Source organism: Panthera tigris, chromosome B1 (genome assembly GCF_018350195.1).
Source record: "Panthera tigris isolate Pti1 chromosome B1, P.tigris_Pti1_mat1.1, whole genome shotgun sequence".
NCBI classification, from domain to species: Eukaryota; Metazoa; Chordata; class Mammalia; order Carnivora; family Felidae; genus Panthera; species Panthera tigris.
This window is the reverse complement of record NC_056663.1, coordinates 39,867,190-39,884,691: the sequence shown is the minus strand read 5'-3', so window position 1 is coordinate 39,884,691 and position 17,502 is coordinate 39,867,190. Positions and strand designations below refer to the sequence as shown.

Here is a 17,502-nt window from a genome sequence, read left to right as displayed (position 1 = left end):
GTTTTTTTTGAGTGTCCCTCCACATCGTCTAATACAATACGTGCAGTTGATACTTTAGTTCTTGGATACATTAACACAAAACCTCTTTCTTTTCCCGGCCTTAGGCATCATAGGCGAGTATTAGTGGAATGGCTAAAAGATCCATCTCAGGAGCTGGAGTTTATTGCTGATATTCTTAATCAGGATGCGAAGAATTATCATGCCTGGCAACATCGACAGTGGGTTATTCAGGTATTGCCTTTCTTGTTACAGTGTTTTTCAGATTATGTTTTACCTGAATTAAATAATTAAAATTACTGTTGAATGTAAGTATACTCCTGAACTGAAACACACATATAGATCATTACCCACAATTACAATGACTAAGAATTATTAAGATACTTAATTAAACCTGACATCCTTTATGTTGATTAATTTTATAACCTTTCAAGATATGTTGGTAAGTAGCTTCATATTAAAGAAGAGTAATAGTAATTTTTATATTTTTTAGATTGAATTTGCATCCCATTTTATATTTGCTAGCAAGTTGAATAGAAAATGTAGTTGTAATTTTTTAATATAACTGTATTATTTTAATTAACAAGGGCATTGTACCTACTGGGGTTTTGCATACATACAGTTTGGAATATGATGTTACAATAATAGTATTTTATTTCTGCCCACTTGTTAAAATTTTATGCTAAATCCTGAATAGTAGAGCATAGTTAAAACTCCCACTCTGGGCATTTTATTTATTCTATCAAACAATTCTAGTGTTGTTTCCTATGAATTTTTTCCAGTGATTGCTACTTTGTGCACTATTCATTATACCAAGAGGATTTCACAAAATTCTTTTTTTTACTTAAAAATTTAAACTTTTCTAAATTTGTTTAAAGGGATAAATTTTCTAAAGATTTTTGGTGTTTTTTTATGAAATTCTACCTTTTTGCCAGTATCAAATAAGAAGTATAACTCCATTGGCTTTTTTCATAATTATCCCCAATTTTTGCCACATTTGTAAATTTTGACCATTTCATTTATTTTCTTAATTATCTTTATTGTTTCTCTTCTCCCTATGATCTTTTTTTTACTAAAACAGCTCCATAATGTAAAAGTTTATATCTAAATCCGGTTTTGTATATTTCTCCACATGTATTTTAATGTAGTTTTATCATATATAAGCATTTTTAATATTCCCTTTTACTTAATATTATATATTTATATCAAATCCATCAAATTAATACACTTTACTATAGTTTATCATTTTATTATTACTGAGTTTGGGTTTTTTCCCTCTAAATTTTCACCTTAAACAATGCGTAAGCATTTAGTTACATAATGCCTTTTTTTTGCCTGTGATTTAGTCCTTTAGAGTAATTCTTGGGTCTATTTAAATAGTATAAACATGCCTCTTGGTATCTAAATTGTTCTCAAGAAGATGGTACTGAATTACAGGACACTTTGCTTTGTCTTCCTAAAATTTCTTTCCTTCCTTGTGACCGTTCCCTTGTCTTTGATGACTTTTCTTTCCCCCCTTCATTTCCTTGACCTGCAACTAGCACTTTCCTCCAACTATGTGATGAGTCCCACCCACATCTTCAGTTCTACCTAGCTCTGCTGAAATTTTATTTTTTATTAATAATGGGACATTTCTAGGGGTGCCTGGGTGGCTCAGTCGGTAGAGCATGTGACTCTTGATCTCGGGATTGTGAGTTCGAGCCCCACTTTGAGTGATTTTATTGAAAATAAAATCTTAAAAAATAATGGGACATTTCTAATTGGATATTCTGTATTTTCTCTTAGGAATTTAAACTTTGGGATAATGAACTGCAGTATGTAGACCAACTTCTCAAAGAGGATGTGAGAAATAACTCTGTCTGGAACCAAAGATACTTCGTAATTTCTAACACCACTGGCTACAATGATCGTGCTATATTGGAGAGAGAAGTCCAGTTAGTAATCTTCACTTGTTCACTCATTAAAAGAACATTTGTGTACCTGTCAGGTCTCAAGCATTGGGGTTACAGCAAAGATCAAGACTGCTCCTCGGGCACCTGGGTGGCTCAGTTGGTTAAGCGTCCGACTTCGGCCCAGGTCATGATCTCACAGATCATGGGTTCAAGCCCTACATCAGGCTGTATGCTGTCAGCTCAAAGCCTGGAGCCTGCTTTGGATTCTGTGTCTCCCTCTCTGTTCCTCCCTAGCTTGTGCTCTGTCTCTCTGTCTCTCTAAAAATATAAACATTGAAAAAAAATTAAAATAAAAAAAGACTGCTCCTGATCCTGCCCTCATGGAACTAGTAGGACAGAATACATGGATGAAGTCTATAATGACAAATTTACAGATACTCTAGTATACGTCTACTTTGTAGTGTCTTACATTTCTTGAAATATCGTTAACTACTAGAGATTGAGAAGAAGTCAGATTTCATAGTGTCTAGGAAGCTTTATTTCAAAACGATCTCAGAGACTCTTGATATAGAACACAATGAGGGTTGATGGAGGGAGGTAGGTAGGAGATGGGCTAGATGGGTGTTGGGTATTAAGGAAGGCACTTGTGGTGAGCACTGGGTATTATATGTAAGTGATGAGTCACTGAATTCTACTTCTGAAACCAATATTGCAATGTAAAACAACGACAACAACAACAATGTATTTTATTAAATTCTGGTGACCTTTAGATAATAGTCCCTATAGGCCATGTTACTCTACTGTGCAGAGTTTAGAGCAGGATAAGTCTTTGTTGTAGGGAGCTGTCCTGTATGTTGTAGGGTTTTTATAGCATTCCTGGCCTTTATGCCTTTTTTTTTCCAATGTTTGTTTATTTTTGAGAGAGAGAGAGAGGGAGACACAGAATCTGAAGCTGGATCCAGGCTCTGAGCTGTCAGCGCAGAGCCCAATGTGGGGCTCGAACTCATGAACAGCAAGATCATGACCTGAACTGAAGTCAGATGCTCAACCGACTGAGCCACCCAGGCACTATGCCCTATTATATCAGTAGAAAACCCCTGCCCCGAGCTGTGACAAAAATGTCCGCAGATGTTGCCAAATGTCCCCTGTGGGGCAAAACCATCTGCAGTTGAGAACTACTACTTTAGCATACAAAAAGCTGTTAAAAGAGAATTTATGAATTGGCATGAATATTAATATCCATAAACATTAATAACCACCTCTTTTCTGGCTTTGTCTATTTTGTCTTAATGTCTGTTTTAAATTTGAATATATTTATTGTTTTTATAGCCTGATGAGAACATACTTACCATTTTAATTATAAAAGTTGTTTTAGGGGCACCTGGCTGGATCAGTTAGTAGAGCATGTGACTCTTGTTTTTTTAATGTTTATTTATTTTTGAGAGAGCACAAGCAGGGGAGAGATGGAGGGAGAGGGAGACAGAGGATCCCAAGCAGGCTCCGCACTAAGAGCAGCAAGCCTGATGTGGGGTCCGAACTCAGGAACTGCAAGATCATGACCTGAGCTGAAATTGGATCCTCAACTGACCTAGCCACCCAGGGGCCCAGAGCATGTGACTCTTGCTCTCAGGGTTGTGAGTTCAAGCCCCACGTTGGCCTAGAGTTTACTTTAAAAAAAGAAAAGAAAAAAAAGGTAAAAGTTGTTTTAACAGCTCCTGGGAAGAGCTGATTTTTATGACCATCTGCTTTTATCTCCTTTGCCATTACTTCTCTTTGGATCAGGGCAGCTGGCTTTTCTTTTGTGTTCTATATAAGGTTCTGGTGATTTAAATTAAAAAAAAGAAAGGTTTATAATTAAGTGTCCTGCATTAACTCTCTGTTTCAGGCGTCTTTCTGGAGCAGCCACATACCCCTCAAAAACATCTTACACTTTCTTTTTACTGTTCTTTTCTCCAAAGCTGCACTGTCCAATATGGTAGTCACTAGCCACATATGGCTGCTTAAATTCAAATTAATTAAAATCACATAATTCAGTTCCTCAGTTGTATGAATCACATCTCAGGGGTTCCGGATCCATATGTGGCTAATGATTACTAACTATATTGGAGAGCACATATAAAGAACATTTTCATCTCTGTTGAATAGTATTGATCTAAGGGATCAATGAACTTACTGAACAGTGAACTTACTGAAATAATCATATTATTCTTAAATGTAAATACTGGGACTTGAGTAGAGAAAATTCAGACTCATCATCCAGCCCTTAATATATTACTTTTTTTTCTTTTAGAGTTGGTACTCTGTTGTGAGGATTAGGACAAAAGTACTCTAAAGGACAGCAAAGTGTCATCTTTTTTGTAGAGTTCAGTAGCTTTCTTGCCAAAAGGTAGAATGCTTCAGGTTATTCTTCCTTAAATTAATCCAATTAATAATTAGGAATTTCATATTCCTTATTTATCATAGTGTACTTCATTAGGCTAGATGTAATAAGATACTTAAAAACTGAGTATGAAGAGTGGAAAGTGGGAACTTCTCATAGCCTTCAAAGGCAGGTTACTGGGTTTCTATTACCAAATAGAAATAATCAGTCAAGAATCTATGAGATTTCCAGGGGGTTTGCCCGGTTGGCTCGGTCGGTAGAGCATGTGACTCTTGATTGCGGGGTTGTGGGTATAGAGATTATTTAAAAATAAAATCTTTAGGGGCACTTGGGTGGCTCAGTCAGTTAAGCATCTGACTTGATTTTGGCCCAGGTCATGATCTCACAGTGGTGAGATCGAGCTCTGCATTAGGCATGGAGCCTACTTAAAGATCCTCTCTCTCCCTCTTCCTCTGCTCCTCCCTCACTTGTACATGTGCTCTGTCTCAAAAAAAAAAAAATAATAATAATAATCTTTAAAAAATTGTTTAAAAAAATAATCTAAAAATTTTCCATATTTAAGGTGTTACCATTAATGCAGATAAAAGAAAGTGCTTAAAAAGCTGTAGTTATCTAGAATTAGTTGTGTTAACTAAATTTTTTAACTCTAAAGAATATAGGTGTACCTGATGATTTGTTCTTTTCCTTTTGTTATAAAAGGAATGCAGTCTAGTTGTAGGGGGAAATTGTACTGGATTACATAAAGTAAAATATCAAAATCTCTTATTCTCTCTCTTCTCATACCCCATTGTTTAGAGTGAGCTACAATTAGTGTGAATCCTTCCAAACCTTATTAAATATATTTGCAAACATGTATTACAGCAATGTAGGCAATGGTATTATACACATTGCTCTTTTTTATTTAATATATCCTGGCCATATTTCTAGGAGTACACAGTCCACTAGTACTATTAATAATAGTTACCATTTATTAAGCATTTACTACATGCAGGAATTTTTATTTAATTTTCATAATTACACTGTGAGATATCTGATGAAGAACTTGAAGTTCACAATAGTTCTATAATGTGCCTAAGAGCACCTGGATAATAATTGATGGGGCTATTAGAAGCTAGGCTTTCTGACCTCAAAGCCCATGTTTTAACCATTAATACAGATAATAGTTTAGTGCATGTATATATAAATAAAATCCTTCAGGTATTGCCAAAGTGAAATTAATAGTCTACAATGACTAGTGAAGACATGCAGGGACATGGTTTTAAAAATAACTGGAAACATTAGGTCATGTAAAAATGTTGGAAAAAAACCTTTTCATAGTGCTGAGTTTATTATTACAATAGTCCCTCGCCACCCCCTTTACATGTGGTTTCACTTTCCATGGTTTCAGTTACTTGTGGTCAGCCATCAGATCCAGAAACATGATCTTCCTGATGACATATGTATGGTGAGACATTAGGTAGTATAGTCTACTGCTCTGTCACAATGCCTGTCCTTTACCTTCATCTTATCATGTAGCATTTAAAAAAATTTTTCTTTTTTTGAGAGAGAGAGACAGAGTGTGAGCAGGGGGAGAAGCAGAGAGAGGGAGACACAGAACCTGAAGCAGGCTTGAGGCTCTGAGCTGTCAGCACAGAGTCCAAAGTGGAGCTCGAACTCACAGACTGTGAGATCATGACCTGAGGTCGGACGCTTAACTGACTGAGCCACCCAGGCACCCCATCATGTAGCATTTTATTATCTTACATCATCACAAGAAGGGTGAGTACAGTCTAGTAAGATATTTTGAGTGAGACCACATTCATATAACTTTTATTACAATGAGTATATTGTTATAATTGTTCTATTTTATTGTTAATCTCTTGGTGTCTATAAACTAAACCTTGTCATAGGTATGTATGTATAGGAAAAACCTAGTATAAAGGATTTGATACTCTGTGGTTCAGGCATCTACTGAGAGTTTGGGAGCCTATCCTCTGCAGATAAAGGGGGACTCCTGTACTCGCTGTGAAAAAAAAAAAAATGCTATCCTAATGGCATTGCAATAAAACCAAGATTACTAAATTTTGGTAACTTACTTGAGCAAGTGTGTAGTAAAGCTTAGTTCTGTAACTCTTGGAATTTGTTGTAATTGGATCCGAATTATAGTTAATAACCTGGTTAAAGGGAGAGAATTACCATTCTGACTGGTAATCATGTCATGGTTAGAATATAAGATATATAATCACATCTTTTAGAATATAAGAAATATACATTTGTGTTGGTTTCTCATTTTTATTCTGTCTGTATAATTTCCATGCTGTCTTATTTTTTATCACAGTTCCTGAGATTATGTAGTTCTTCTTTTTGAATGACTTATGATTTGTTGGGCATATATAGATCTTAGACTTTTCAAGATTTCTTTACCAATAAGAGGAAAACCTGTTTTAGCTGACATTTTCTTCAAAGGGAAAGCCTATATTAAAGGAAATCTTCCACATCAATTTCTTTTCCTATTGTGAGTTGAGCCTTCATATTAGTTAGGTGTCCCTTCCTAGAACTGGGTACAGACTTCCAGGAGGGAGGAACTACATAAATATGAATTGATTCCTGCAGATTTGAGGGATTCTGTCTAATGTAGATATAAGTCCTAGACCTAGTCACAGCCTAATAAGATAAATGAAAGCACATATCCAAGCTCTGCTACAATCTTAGAAAACTGTTTCTAATTATTGCACTGCTTTTCAAATTATACACGTATTTATTTTCTTCTAGGTACACGTTGGAAATGATCAAACTAGTACCACATAATGAAAGTGCTTGGAACTATTTGAAAGGGTAAGAGGTTGTTTTGTATTGTTTTGTATTAAAACAACTGCTAATATGATGTATCATGGAATATGTTCCATTAATCAGATTCTAAAGGATACTAAAGAATTTTCCATTTTTCTGGATCTAAGGGAAGTGTAACTGTTAGACAGTAACACCCAACAGTGCCTTCTATCCTTCTCTTCACCTCCCAAGTACATACCATCATAGTTTTTAGAATAGTCCATGACTAGGGTTCAGAATAGTTCTATAATGTGCCTAAGAACACCTGGATAATAATTGAGTCTGGGTAGCTCAGTCGGTTGAGCATCTGACTTCGGCTCAGGTCATGATCCCACAGTTCGTGAGTTCAAGCCCCACATTGGGCTCTGTGCTGACAGCTCAGCTTGCTTTGGATCCTCTGTCTCCCCTTTCTCTCTGCCCTTTCCCTGCTCATGCTCTCTCTCTCAAAAAATAAACATTAAAAAAAAAAAAATTAAAGAATAGTCCATGACTAAACAATAATACAATTTTAATTGTATTTATGAGTCCTGTAGTCTTTATGTCAAAGAATGGGATATACATACCTAGACACCTAGTTTCTGTTTGGCTCAGGAATGTAATAAAGGCAAAGCAAACTATTTATAAGCACATTGCACAGATGGATAGCCAGCATTTCTATTTTCATTTCTAGAGATCTGTTAGAAGTCTTATTCCTTAAATTGACAAGATTTCACTTGCCTGGCCACTGACATAAGCAGGCTGCTTATTGAGCTTAGAGGTCTCCCTGGAAACTAGGCCCAAAGAGCATAAAGTACAGAGCACAGTCACATTTGTTGATGTGTCCAGGGTTGGGGCCTATAATATCTGGATAGCTAAAAGAATAAGGAACCTTCTTTAAAAAAAATTTTTTTATTTACATTTATTTTTGATAGACAAGAAAGAGACAGCATAAGTGGGGGAAGATCAGAGATAGATAGAAGGAGACACAGAATCCGAAGCAGGCTCCAGGCTCTGAGCTGTCAGCACAGAGCCCGACACGGGACTCGAACCCACAAACTGCAAGATCATGACCTGAGCCGAAGTTGGATGCTTAACCAACTGAGCCACCCAGGTGCCCCTGAATAAGGAACCTTCTTAAGAAGAAATAGAAACATCTCTGTTGTTTTCTTCCTTCACTTCTTAATGTTAAGAAGGTGTTTATTTTCTGATTTAATTGTGTAGCAGTTTGAGTTAATAAATGATCCTTTTTAAGTTTCATTATTGTTTTTAACTAATTGTACTCAACTTGTAATTATCCATGATAAAATTCACACATAATTTAAAAATTTCATTTAGTTTCAGCTTCATTCAAAATAAGTTTCCTCTTGTGCATGTTACAGAGGTCATTTTCTCTTGAACTTTCTGTTATTTTTGTTCTTTTCTTGTCAGAATTGAGGATAATTTTTCTTTCAGAATTTTACAGGATCGTGGTCTTTCCAAATATCCCAATCTGTTAAATCAGTTACTTGATTTACAACCAAGTCACAGTTCCCCCTACCTAATTGCCTTTCTCGTGGATATCTATGAAGACATGCTAGAAAACCAATGTGACAACAAGGAGGACATTCTTAATAAAGCATTAGAGGTAAGCCAGTCTGGACTCTGCTTTTCTTCTTGGTGTCTCAGAATTCACCCAGTGTGGCTATATTCATGACCTTTTCAATATGTTCACTCAGGAGTTCAGTGCAGGGCTATTTCTGCTGTTCAGGGCAAAACCCAGGTCACTAGTGAACAGAGTATATAATTATAGTGGTGTAGGTCATTTGAACATGATCTGAGTTTAACTGTATTGGCTCGAAAGCATTTGCTCTAGAGACTGATTTCCATTATCTTTAAAGAATTTTTGTTTTTCGTTTTCAGTTGTGTGAAATCCTAGCTAAAGAAAAGGACACTATAAGAAAGGAATATTGGAGATACATCGGAAGATCCCTTCAAAGCAAACACAGCACGGAGAGTGACCCGCCAACAAATGTACAGCAATAACACCATCTAGAAGAACTCGATGGAATGATTTTATTTTTTTAAGAGACTCTAATGCAGGAGTTTAAAACTAAAGTGATCATTCCCTTTGCCTGTGGTATAAAACGTGCACAGGTATTGCTTTTTAACAAGAACTAAGTGTGATGCTCCTTGGGTGCTGCTGCTATTCAGACTAGTAATTTGATTCTTCTTAAGCAAAGTGATTTGGTGGGGGAAGGAGAAGAAACAAAGTCCCATTCAGGAACTTTTGTAGTCTTATCAACATTTGTTCTAATCCCTTAGCATCAGCTCTTCCCTACAGGGTATATGCGTCAGAATTTGCAGCATTAATGAGTGCGGGTAACTTGTATGTAATGCATATAAGGTAATTTAAATTTTGGTTCAGGAAGCAGGGAATGCAGTTGTTACATTAGAGCTGCTATGCCACACTCACAGTATCTTGCTATCACTGTAACCAACTAATGCCAAAAGAATGGTTTTATAATAAAATGATAGATGTATCCTAAAACAATGACAAAGTACTTTGGTTTTTTTAAATAGCATTTAAGTGTGTACAAGGGACATTGTCTCAGCTTAGAAGAGCCACTGAGAAAGAAAATACTGTCATAGAACTGTAGAAACCAGAAACATGATTATGTTAAAGAAAACGTTATTAGAATGTGAATTGGTCAGTTCTTTAAATTATTTTTTTCACCGTTTATTTATTTTTGAGAGACACAGAGACACTGAACATGAGTGGGGGAGGGGCAGAGAGAGGGAGACACAGAATCTGAAGCAGGCTCCAGGCTCTGAGCTGACAGCACCAGAGCCCGACGTGGGGCTTGAACCCACAAACTGAGATCATGACCCGAGCCAAAGTCAGATGCTTAACTGACTGAGTCACCAAGGTGCCCTGAATTGGTCAATTCTTGACATCAACAAAATCTACTCAAGACAGTTTAGTCCTACAGGGTTTATTAAGGTATATAGTAACTCACAGAATGATTACCTGATCTTCCATAAATACATGGCCCAGCCACACTGTAGCACTGGGCCATCGAATTGCTGTTGCCTGTGCCGGGATCAGGAAACTGCTGACAGGCTGCCACTCCAGGACTGTGCACCCCTGCCCCATTGCGTATGGGCACATCTGCTTCCCTTTCCACATGGTGCAGCTCCCAATTACAGGCTCACTCACTTCGGTGGGTCAGATTAGAAAGAACCTGAATGACATCTAAAACTCTGAACTGCAAAGGAATCTGGCAAATGTAGTTTATAGCTTTCCAGCCTCTACAGTTCAGGAAGACATGCCAGAGTAGAGTGAAGTGTTGAACAGGTTAGTTCTCTGTACCTGTGCATAATTAAATCTCACTTTCTGAATAAAGAGTTCTTGTTCAGTGTTCAAAGCACCAAACTACAACTAAAGGAATTTATATACAGTAGGATAGTCTTCTGAAGAATTTAGGAAATAATATTTTTAACATTTCATATCTTTTTGCTGTTTTAGACTCAAAAATCTGATTTGATACTTTAAATTGTCATATGAAGTCTCATTCTTAATGTAGACCATTTCAAGCGTTATACGGAACAAAAACCTTACAGAGAAGTTACAAGATAGCATTTACTCTCAGAAGCTATCTCATCGGTGTCCCAAAATTGATTGGATTCTGAGTTATAGGCTCAACAAAGTTCATCAAGACTGTTTAATAAGAAGCAGAATTTACACTGAGAAATGTAAGTGAAGCAGACCAGACACAGTTGAATTAGCCTGGTTACTTGGCATTTTATTTTCTGCCTGAGGTGGCAATTCATTTATTAAAACATTGCTTCGTGGTCATGGGATCAGGTGAGGAGGCTCTATGATTTAAATTATAATGATTTTAGGCTCTGCTAATCCTGACGAGGACCATCTCCTTAATGGACAACTGGACACATAGACCTGGCAGCACACTCCTTTCACTGGACCAGCAATTAACATGTCTGTGGAGGGGGCGCCTGGGTGGCTCAGTTAGTTAAACGTCCGATTTCAGGTCAGGTCATGATCTCGCAGTTCGCAAGTTCGAGCCCCTCATCAGGCTCTGTGCCAACAGCTCAGACCCTGGAGTCTGCTTCGTATTCTGTGTCTCCCTCTCTCTCTGCCCCTTCCCTGTTCACACTCTGTTTTTCTCTCTCTCAAAAATAAACATTTAAAAAAAAAAAAAAACACGTCTGTGGAGGAGTCTGCTAGTTCAGAACTACTTGCTTAACACTGTCACTGTGTTGCTGATTTGCACTGTTGGTGCAAAAACAATGGTGGGTAAAACTGCTGGTGCCTTACTACAAAACAAGGCAGTGGTACTCAGTAGTTGCTGTATTCTTCACTGCCACATATTCACTGAAACATGTCTTTGATGAGTCAGTAATTATATATTTTATTCACAATACTCTGTCTTTTCAGTACTTTGTGTGACCAAATGAGTTTGTGCATAAAGCATATCTTTCTGGTTGTCTTGAAGAAAAGCATTTGTACAATTGTGAAGTGGGCCAAACAGGCCACTTCTCATGAACACCACTTTTACTTGAAAGAACAATTGATAAACTGGTTACTCATACTTGGGTGGCTGGCATACATTTTCTCCAAAATGAATGAAGAGTTTGTCACTTCAGTTTGTCATAGGAAACAACTGAGTGTTTATTGCCAATGATAAAATTTGAGTTTTCAAATGAAAATTTTAATCTACCGCGGTAAGGCTGGCAACTTCCCAATACCTATTACAGACATTTCAAATGAAATCAACATGTTATTAATTAAAGTGAATAATTTTTAAGAATTTTGATACTGTTTACATGTGTCAACAATTGGGAGAGATACATAACTGAAAGAACCATTGTTTTCCAAATGACCAATCCATGATGTTATCATGCATAGATAAACAATCCATTCAGATTATAAATCATAGAGAAGATTGCAGATTCCACATTACAACTGACCTTTGAAAAACCACCCCTTGTCAGATTTTGGTGGAGTATCAGAGTATCAGAGGTATCACAACTTCTGAAAAGGCTATTAAAATATTCCCTTTCCAACTATATATGTGTGTATGAGTCTGGATTTTCTTCATAGACTTCAACCTACACATTATATTGCAACAAGTTGAATGTAGAAGTAGATACAAAGATCTAGATATCTCTTATTAAGTTAGACTAAAGAGATTTGCAAAAATGCAAACTGCCACTTTTCTGTTTAATTTGGAAAATGCAGGTTTTATAAAATGTTATTTTTGTTAACATATAATAGGTTTATTGTTTTAATAAATTAATAAAAAATTGAAATTTCAAATATGGTAAATGTCAATAGATATTACCCACATTAAGAAAAGCTGGACTTAGACAAGATTAAGACACCACTATGTCCTCTGGGACATCAATTTTGAGAGAGACCAGCAGCATGCTCTGCACCATGGTACCTTGAAAATGTTTATTGGCTATTGAAATACTATTTGGGGACAAAGAAGCAGAAGAGATTATCTGCCTGATGGAGTCAAGAAGGATTCACAAAGGAGAACAAATTTGTCTAGTTACATCCTTTAATAAGGCTGTAAACTTTACAATTGGTTATATCCCAAATACTAACTTATAAATTAACAGGACAGTCCAGAACATTTCCCTGGATCATTTCCATCTAGAGAAATCAATGTTTTTCAAACTGGATTGTAACTCATTAATGGGCAATTACATCAAGTCAGTGGGTCTGAACCAACTTAAAAAAAAAAAGATATAGAAAATGTTTAATTTCACTGAATTCTCTCACATTATTTCTTTCATTCTACTTGATTTGGTGTATTCTAATATTTTCCCCAGCATTAATGAGTAATATTGTGTGTTAAGGTATACAACATAATGATTTGATAAATGTATATATTGTGGGATGAACTACCACATTTAAGGTTAGTTAACAAACCCATCATGTCACGTACCACTTTTTTTGTGGTGAGAACATTTAAGATCTGCTTTCAGCAAATTTCTCTAGTCTTTTAAGGAAGAAGGATAGATGATTGATACAAGACCCTTCTTTCACAGTTTACGCCTTTAATGCTATACATTTTCCTCAAGCAACTGCATTAACTGTTCTCGGAAATTTTGATATTTTGTATTTCTGTTTTCATTCAGCTCAAATATTTTCTGATTTCTCTTCTTGAGACAGCATCTTTGACCCATGGATTGTATAGAAATGTGTTTAATTGCTAAGTGTTAGAGGAGACTTTCCTGCTATCCTCTGTTACTGATTGAGTTGTTTGGTTTTATTTTGTTTTCAGTGGTGACTCTAGAAACCTTTCCACCATATAGGTCTCCTTACCCTCCACCATTTATACTGTAATTATCTTTTGTACTATAGCCACTTACATTAAGAAGCTCATCAGACAATTTTACATTTTGTGCATTCAACCGCCAAACATTTTAAGGAATTCAAGAAAAGACTAGTCTGTTACATTTACCCAGCTATTTACCATTTCTTTTACTCTTCTTTCATTTCTGATGTTCCAAGTTTCCTTCTCCTGTCATTTCCCTTTTGTGTGAAGACATTTCTTTAAGCAATTCTTTTTAAAAAAATAATTTTTAAAAGTTTGTTTGTTTTGAGAGAGATAAAAAACATGAGCAGGAGAGGGGCAGAGAGAGAATCCCAAGCAGGTTCTGTACTGTCAGCATGGAGCCAAACTTGGCGCTTGATCTCACGAACCGTGAGATCATGACCTGAGCTGAAACCAAGAGTCAGACACTTAACTGAGCGACCCAGATGCCCCTGTTTAATTCTTTTAGAGTAGGTCTTCTGGTTGCAAATTTTATTATTTTTTCTTAATCTAAAAATATATTTATTTAACCTTCATTCTTGAAGGACATTTTCACTGGATGGAATTCTGGGTTTATAATTCTTGCAGCACTTGAAAAAATATGCCACTTCCTCTGGCCTTCATGAATTCAGATGAGAAATCTATCATTAGAATGGTTGTTTGTCCATAGGTTTCTCTCTTTCTCTCTGGCTGCTTTATAATTTTTTAATTTGTCTCTTGTTTTCAGTAATTTGATTTTGATGTGTCTGGGCATGGGTGTCTTTGGATTTATTTTTCTTGCTTAGCTTCTTAGATCTTGAATTTTTTACCAAACTTGTTATGTTTTCAGCCATTATTTCCAAATATTTTTTCAGCACTTTCTCTTTTCCTGTGGGACTCTGATGACAAGAATGTTAGACCTTTTATGTTTGTCCTACAGGTGCCTGAGGTCCTCATTTTTTTTTCTTTTTCTCTCTGTTGTTGGTCGGATTATTCAACTTCTATTAATCTGTCTCCAAGTTTAATGACTTTCTCTGTCATCTCCATTCTGCTATTGGATCTATAAAGTGAATTTGTTTAGTTATATGTTTTTCAGTTCTAAAATGTTTATTTAATTCTTCCTAAGTTCTATTTCTTTACCAATACTTTTTTTTTTTAATGTTTATTTTTGAGAGAGGTGGGGGTGGGGTGGGGCTGGGGGGACAGAGGATCCAAAGTGGGCTCCATGCTGACAGCAGAGAGCCTGATGTGGGGCTCGAATTCACCATTCATTTAGATCATGACCTGAGCCGAAGTCAGCCGCTTAACTGACTGAGCCATTCGGGTGCCCGTCTTTACCAATACTTTCTATTTCTTAAAATTCATTTGAGACAGAGAGAGTGAGAGAGAGCATGAGCAGGGGGGAGAGGAGTCAGAGGGAAAAGAGAACCTTAAGCAGGCTCTATGCTCAGTGTAGAACCTGACACAGGGGTCAATCCCACAATCCTGGGATCATGACCTGAACTGAGATTGAGAGTTGAATGGTCAACCAACTGAGCCACCCAGGTGCCCTGTAATACTTTCTATTTTAACTTTTGTTTCTAGAGTGTCCATGATTGTTTCAGCATTTGTATAACTGTTTTAATGTCTTTGTCAGATAATCTCAATATCTGTATCATCTCATCATTGGTAACTGTCAATGGTTTTTCCCCATGCAAATTGAGATTTTTGGATACTTCATACACCTAGTAATTTTCTATATTATGGGCGTTTTGAATGTTATGAGACTCTAATTCTTATTTAAATCCTGTGGAGAATGTCAATGTTTTTATTTTAGCAAGCATTTGCTATAGTTAGGTATGGGTCACAAGTTACAACACTCTGTGGCTACATTCCAAAATCAGTTCAGTTTTCAAATATTTTGCAGTGGTATTTTTTAAATAACATTTTTAAAGTTTATTTATTTTGAGAGAAAGCACAAATGGGGATGAGGCAGAGAGAGAGAATCCCAAGTAGGCTCTACACTACCAGCACAGAGCCCAATGGGAGGCTCAAACTCATGAACCATGAGATCATGATTTGAGCTCAAGTCGGACACTTAACTGTGCCATCCAAGCACCCCATTGCAATGCTCTTTATTTTTTAAAATTTACATCCAAATTAGCAGATAGTGCAACAATGATTTCAAGAGTAGATTCCTTAGTGCCCTTACCCATTTAGCCTATCCCCCCTCCCACAACCCCTCCAGTACCCCTCCCTCAGTTTGTTCTCCATATTTATGAGTCTCTTATGTTTTGTCCCCCTCCCTGTTTTTATATTATTTTTGTTTCCCTTCCATTATTTTCATCTGTTTTGTCTCTTAAAGTCGTCACATGAGTGAAGTCATATGATTTTTGTCTTTCTCTGACTAATTTCACTTAGCATAATACTATCCAGTTCCATCCACATAGTTGCAAATAGCAAGATTTCATTCTTTTTGATTGCCGAGTAATACTCCATTGTATATATATCACATCTTCTTTATCCATTCATCCATTGATGGACATTTGGGCTCTTTCCATATGTTGGCTATTGTCGATAGTGCTGCTATAAACATGGGGGTGCATGTGTCCCTTCAAAACAGCACACCTGTATCCCTTGGATAAATGCCTAGTAGTGCAATTGTTGGGTCTAGGGTTGTTCTATTTTTAGTTTTTTGAGGAACCTCCATAATGTTTTCCAGATTGGCTGCACCAGCTTGCATTCCCAACAATGCTATTTTTTTTAATGGTTATTTTACTTATTTTGAGGGAGAGAGCGAGAGCACGCATGTGGGAGGGACAGAGAGAGAGGGAGAGAGAGAATCCCAAACAGGCTCCACGCTATTAGCGCAGAACCCAACACAGGGTTTGAACCCACAAAATGTGAGATTATGACCCGAGCCAAAGTCAGATGTTTAACCAACTGAGCCACCCAGGCATCCCTACCATTTTAACTGTTTTTAAGTGGTATTATGTGCCTTCATCTTGTGCAACCACCACTACCATTCATCTCCTGAATTTTTTTACCTTCTCAAATCGAAACTCTGTACCCATTATACAGCATCATTTTTAACAGCTGCATAGATATAATCTCTTTCAGAAAGCCCTATTGTTAAATATTTAGGTTTGTTTCTATAGTAAACATTCCTTATCCACAACACTTCATACAGTACATCTTGCACATGTATTCAATTATTTCTGCACGATAAACTCCTAGAAATGGGATTTGCTAGAGCCCTTTATATATAGGAGGAATTGATATGGGTTATACAAATTTACACTAATATATGGCTGTGGGGAAACTTTTAGATTCTGTACATCAACAGTAGGTATTACCATTCTCTTTCCTATTTGCCAATCTGAAAGCAAGTTGCTTCTAGTTATTTTACTTTTCGTTGTTCGGATTCCCAGTACAGGTTCAGTTTTCAACCCGCATCAAATTACACTCTTGATTCTGAACTTGGAAAACATGTCCGTGTAGAAGTAAATAGCACTTCCAGTTTAACCCACAAAAAGTTATATAGTCTAACTTCCAATGTTGAAACTTTTCCATCAGGTACAGATGCCAGTGCGATGCATTGAGACCTTCCAGCTTCCCTCCCCCTTTCCAGACAGTACTGTACACCTCCTTTGGCGTTTGTCAAAGTTCTTGCCTGCCACCCTTTGAATGCGTGAAACTCAGCTTTCCTGCGCAGGATAAGCCCCTGAGTTTCCCCTCCACCAGTGGTTCTCAACCTTCAGAGTCTTCAGCATCACCCAGAAGCACAGATTGCTGGACCCCACCCGCCGCCAGGTCTGGGATGGAGCCAAGAATTTGCACTTTTAAAAATTTCCCTGGAGACGTGAAGCATCTGCTTCTGGTCTGAGGACCACCCTTCGGGACCACCGCTTTGCAATGATCAGGAGCTTTTTGAAGGGTTTAGATCTTATAGCTTCACTCCACTGTACGCAACTCCAGGCTGGGCGTCCAGACTAAAGCAATAATAGGTCAACACATCATTGTCCTCAAGGACTCAGAGAGAGGCCAAGGAGAGGAGACCGGTGGGCGCACCGGGGCTGGAATCCTGTCTGCGAGGGCCTCCAGGTGCGCGGCGGGAGGCGGACGCCAGGGGGCAGCCTCGCGCTCTCTCTGCCCCCTCTGG

At 37.2% G+C, this 17,502-nt stretch overlaps 1 protein-coding gene across 1 annotated transcript in view; it reads left to right on the top strand.

Annotated features, from left to right (window-relative positions):
• The window catches only part of FNTA (farnesyltransferase, CAAX box, alpha), a 29,992-nt gene extending 20,403 nt beyond the window's left edge, over nt 1-9,589 (top strand). Inside the window, exons 5-9 of the mRNA XM_042983342.1 lie at nt 105-231; nt 1,783-1,931; nt 7,021-7,083; nt 8,509-8,680; nt 8,956-9,589. Coding sequence (XP_042839276.1) covers nt 105-231; nt 1,783-1,931; nt 7,021-7,083; nt 8,509-8,680; nt 8,956-9,078 — 634 coding nt within the window. The 3' untranslated portion in view covers nt 9,079-9,589. The remainder of the gene's footprint in view (nt 1-104; nt 232-1,782; nt 1,932-7,020; nt 7,084-8,508; nt 8,681-8,955) is intronic.
• The last annotated feature ends 7,913 nt before the right edge of the window (nt 9,590-17,502 follow it).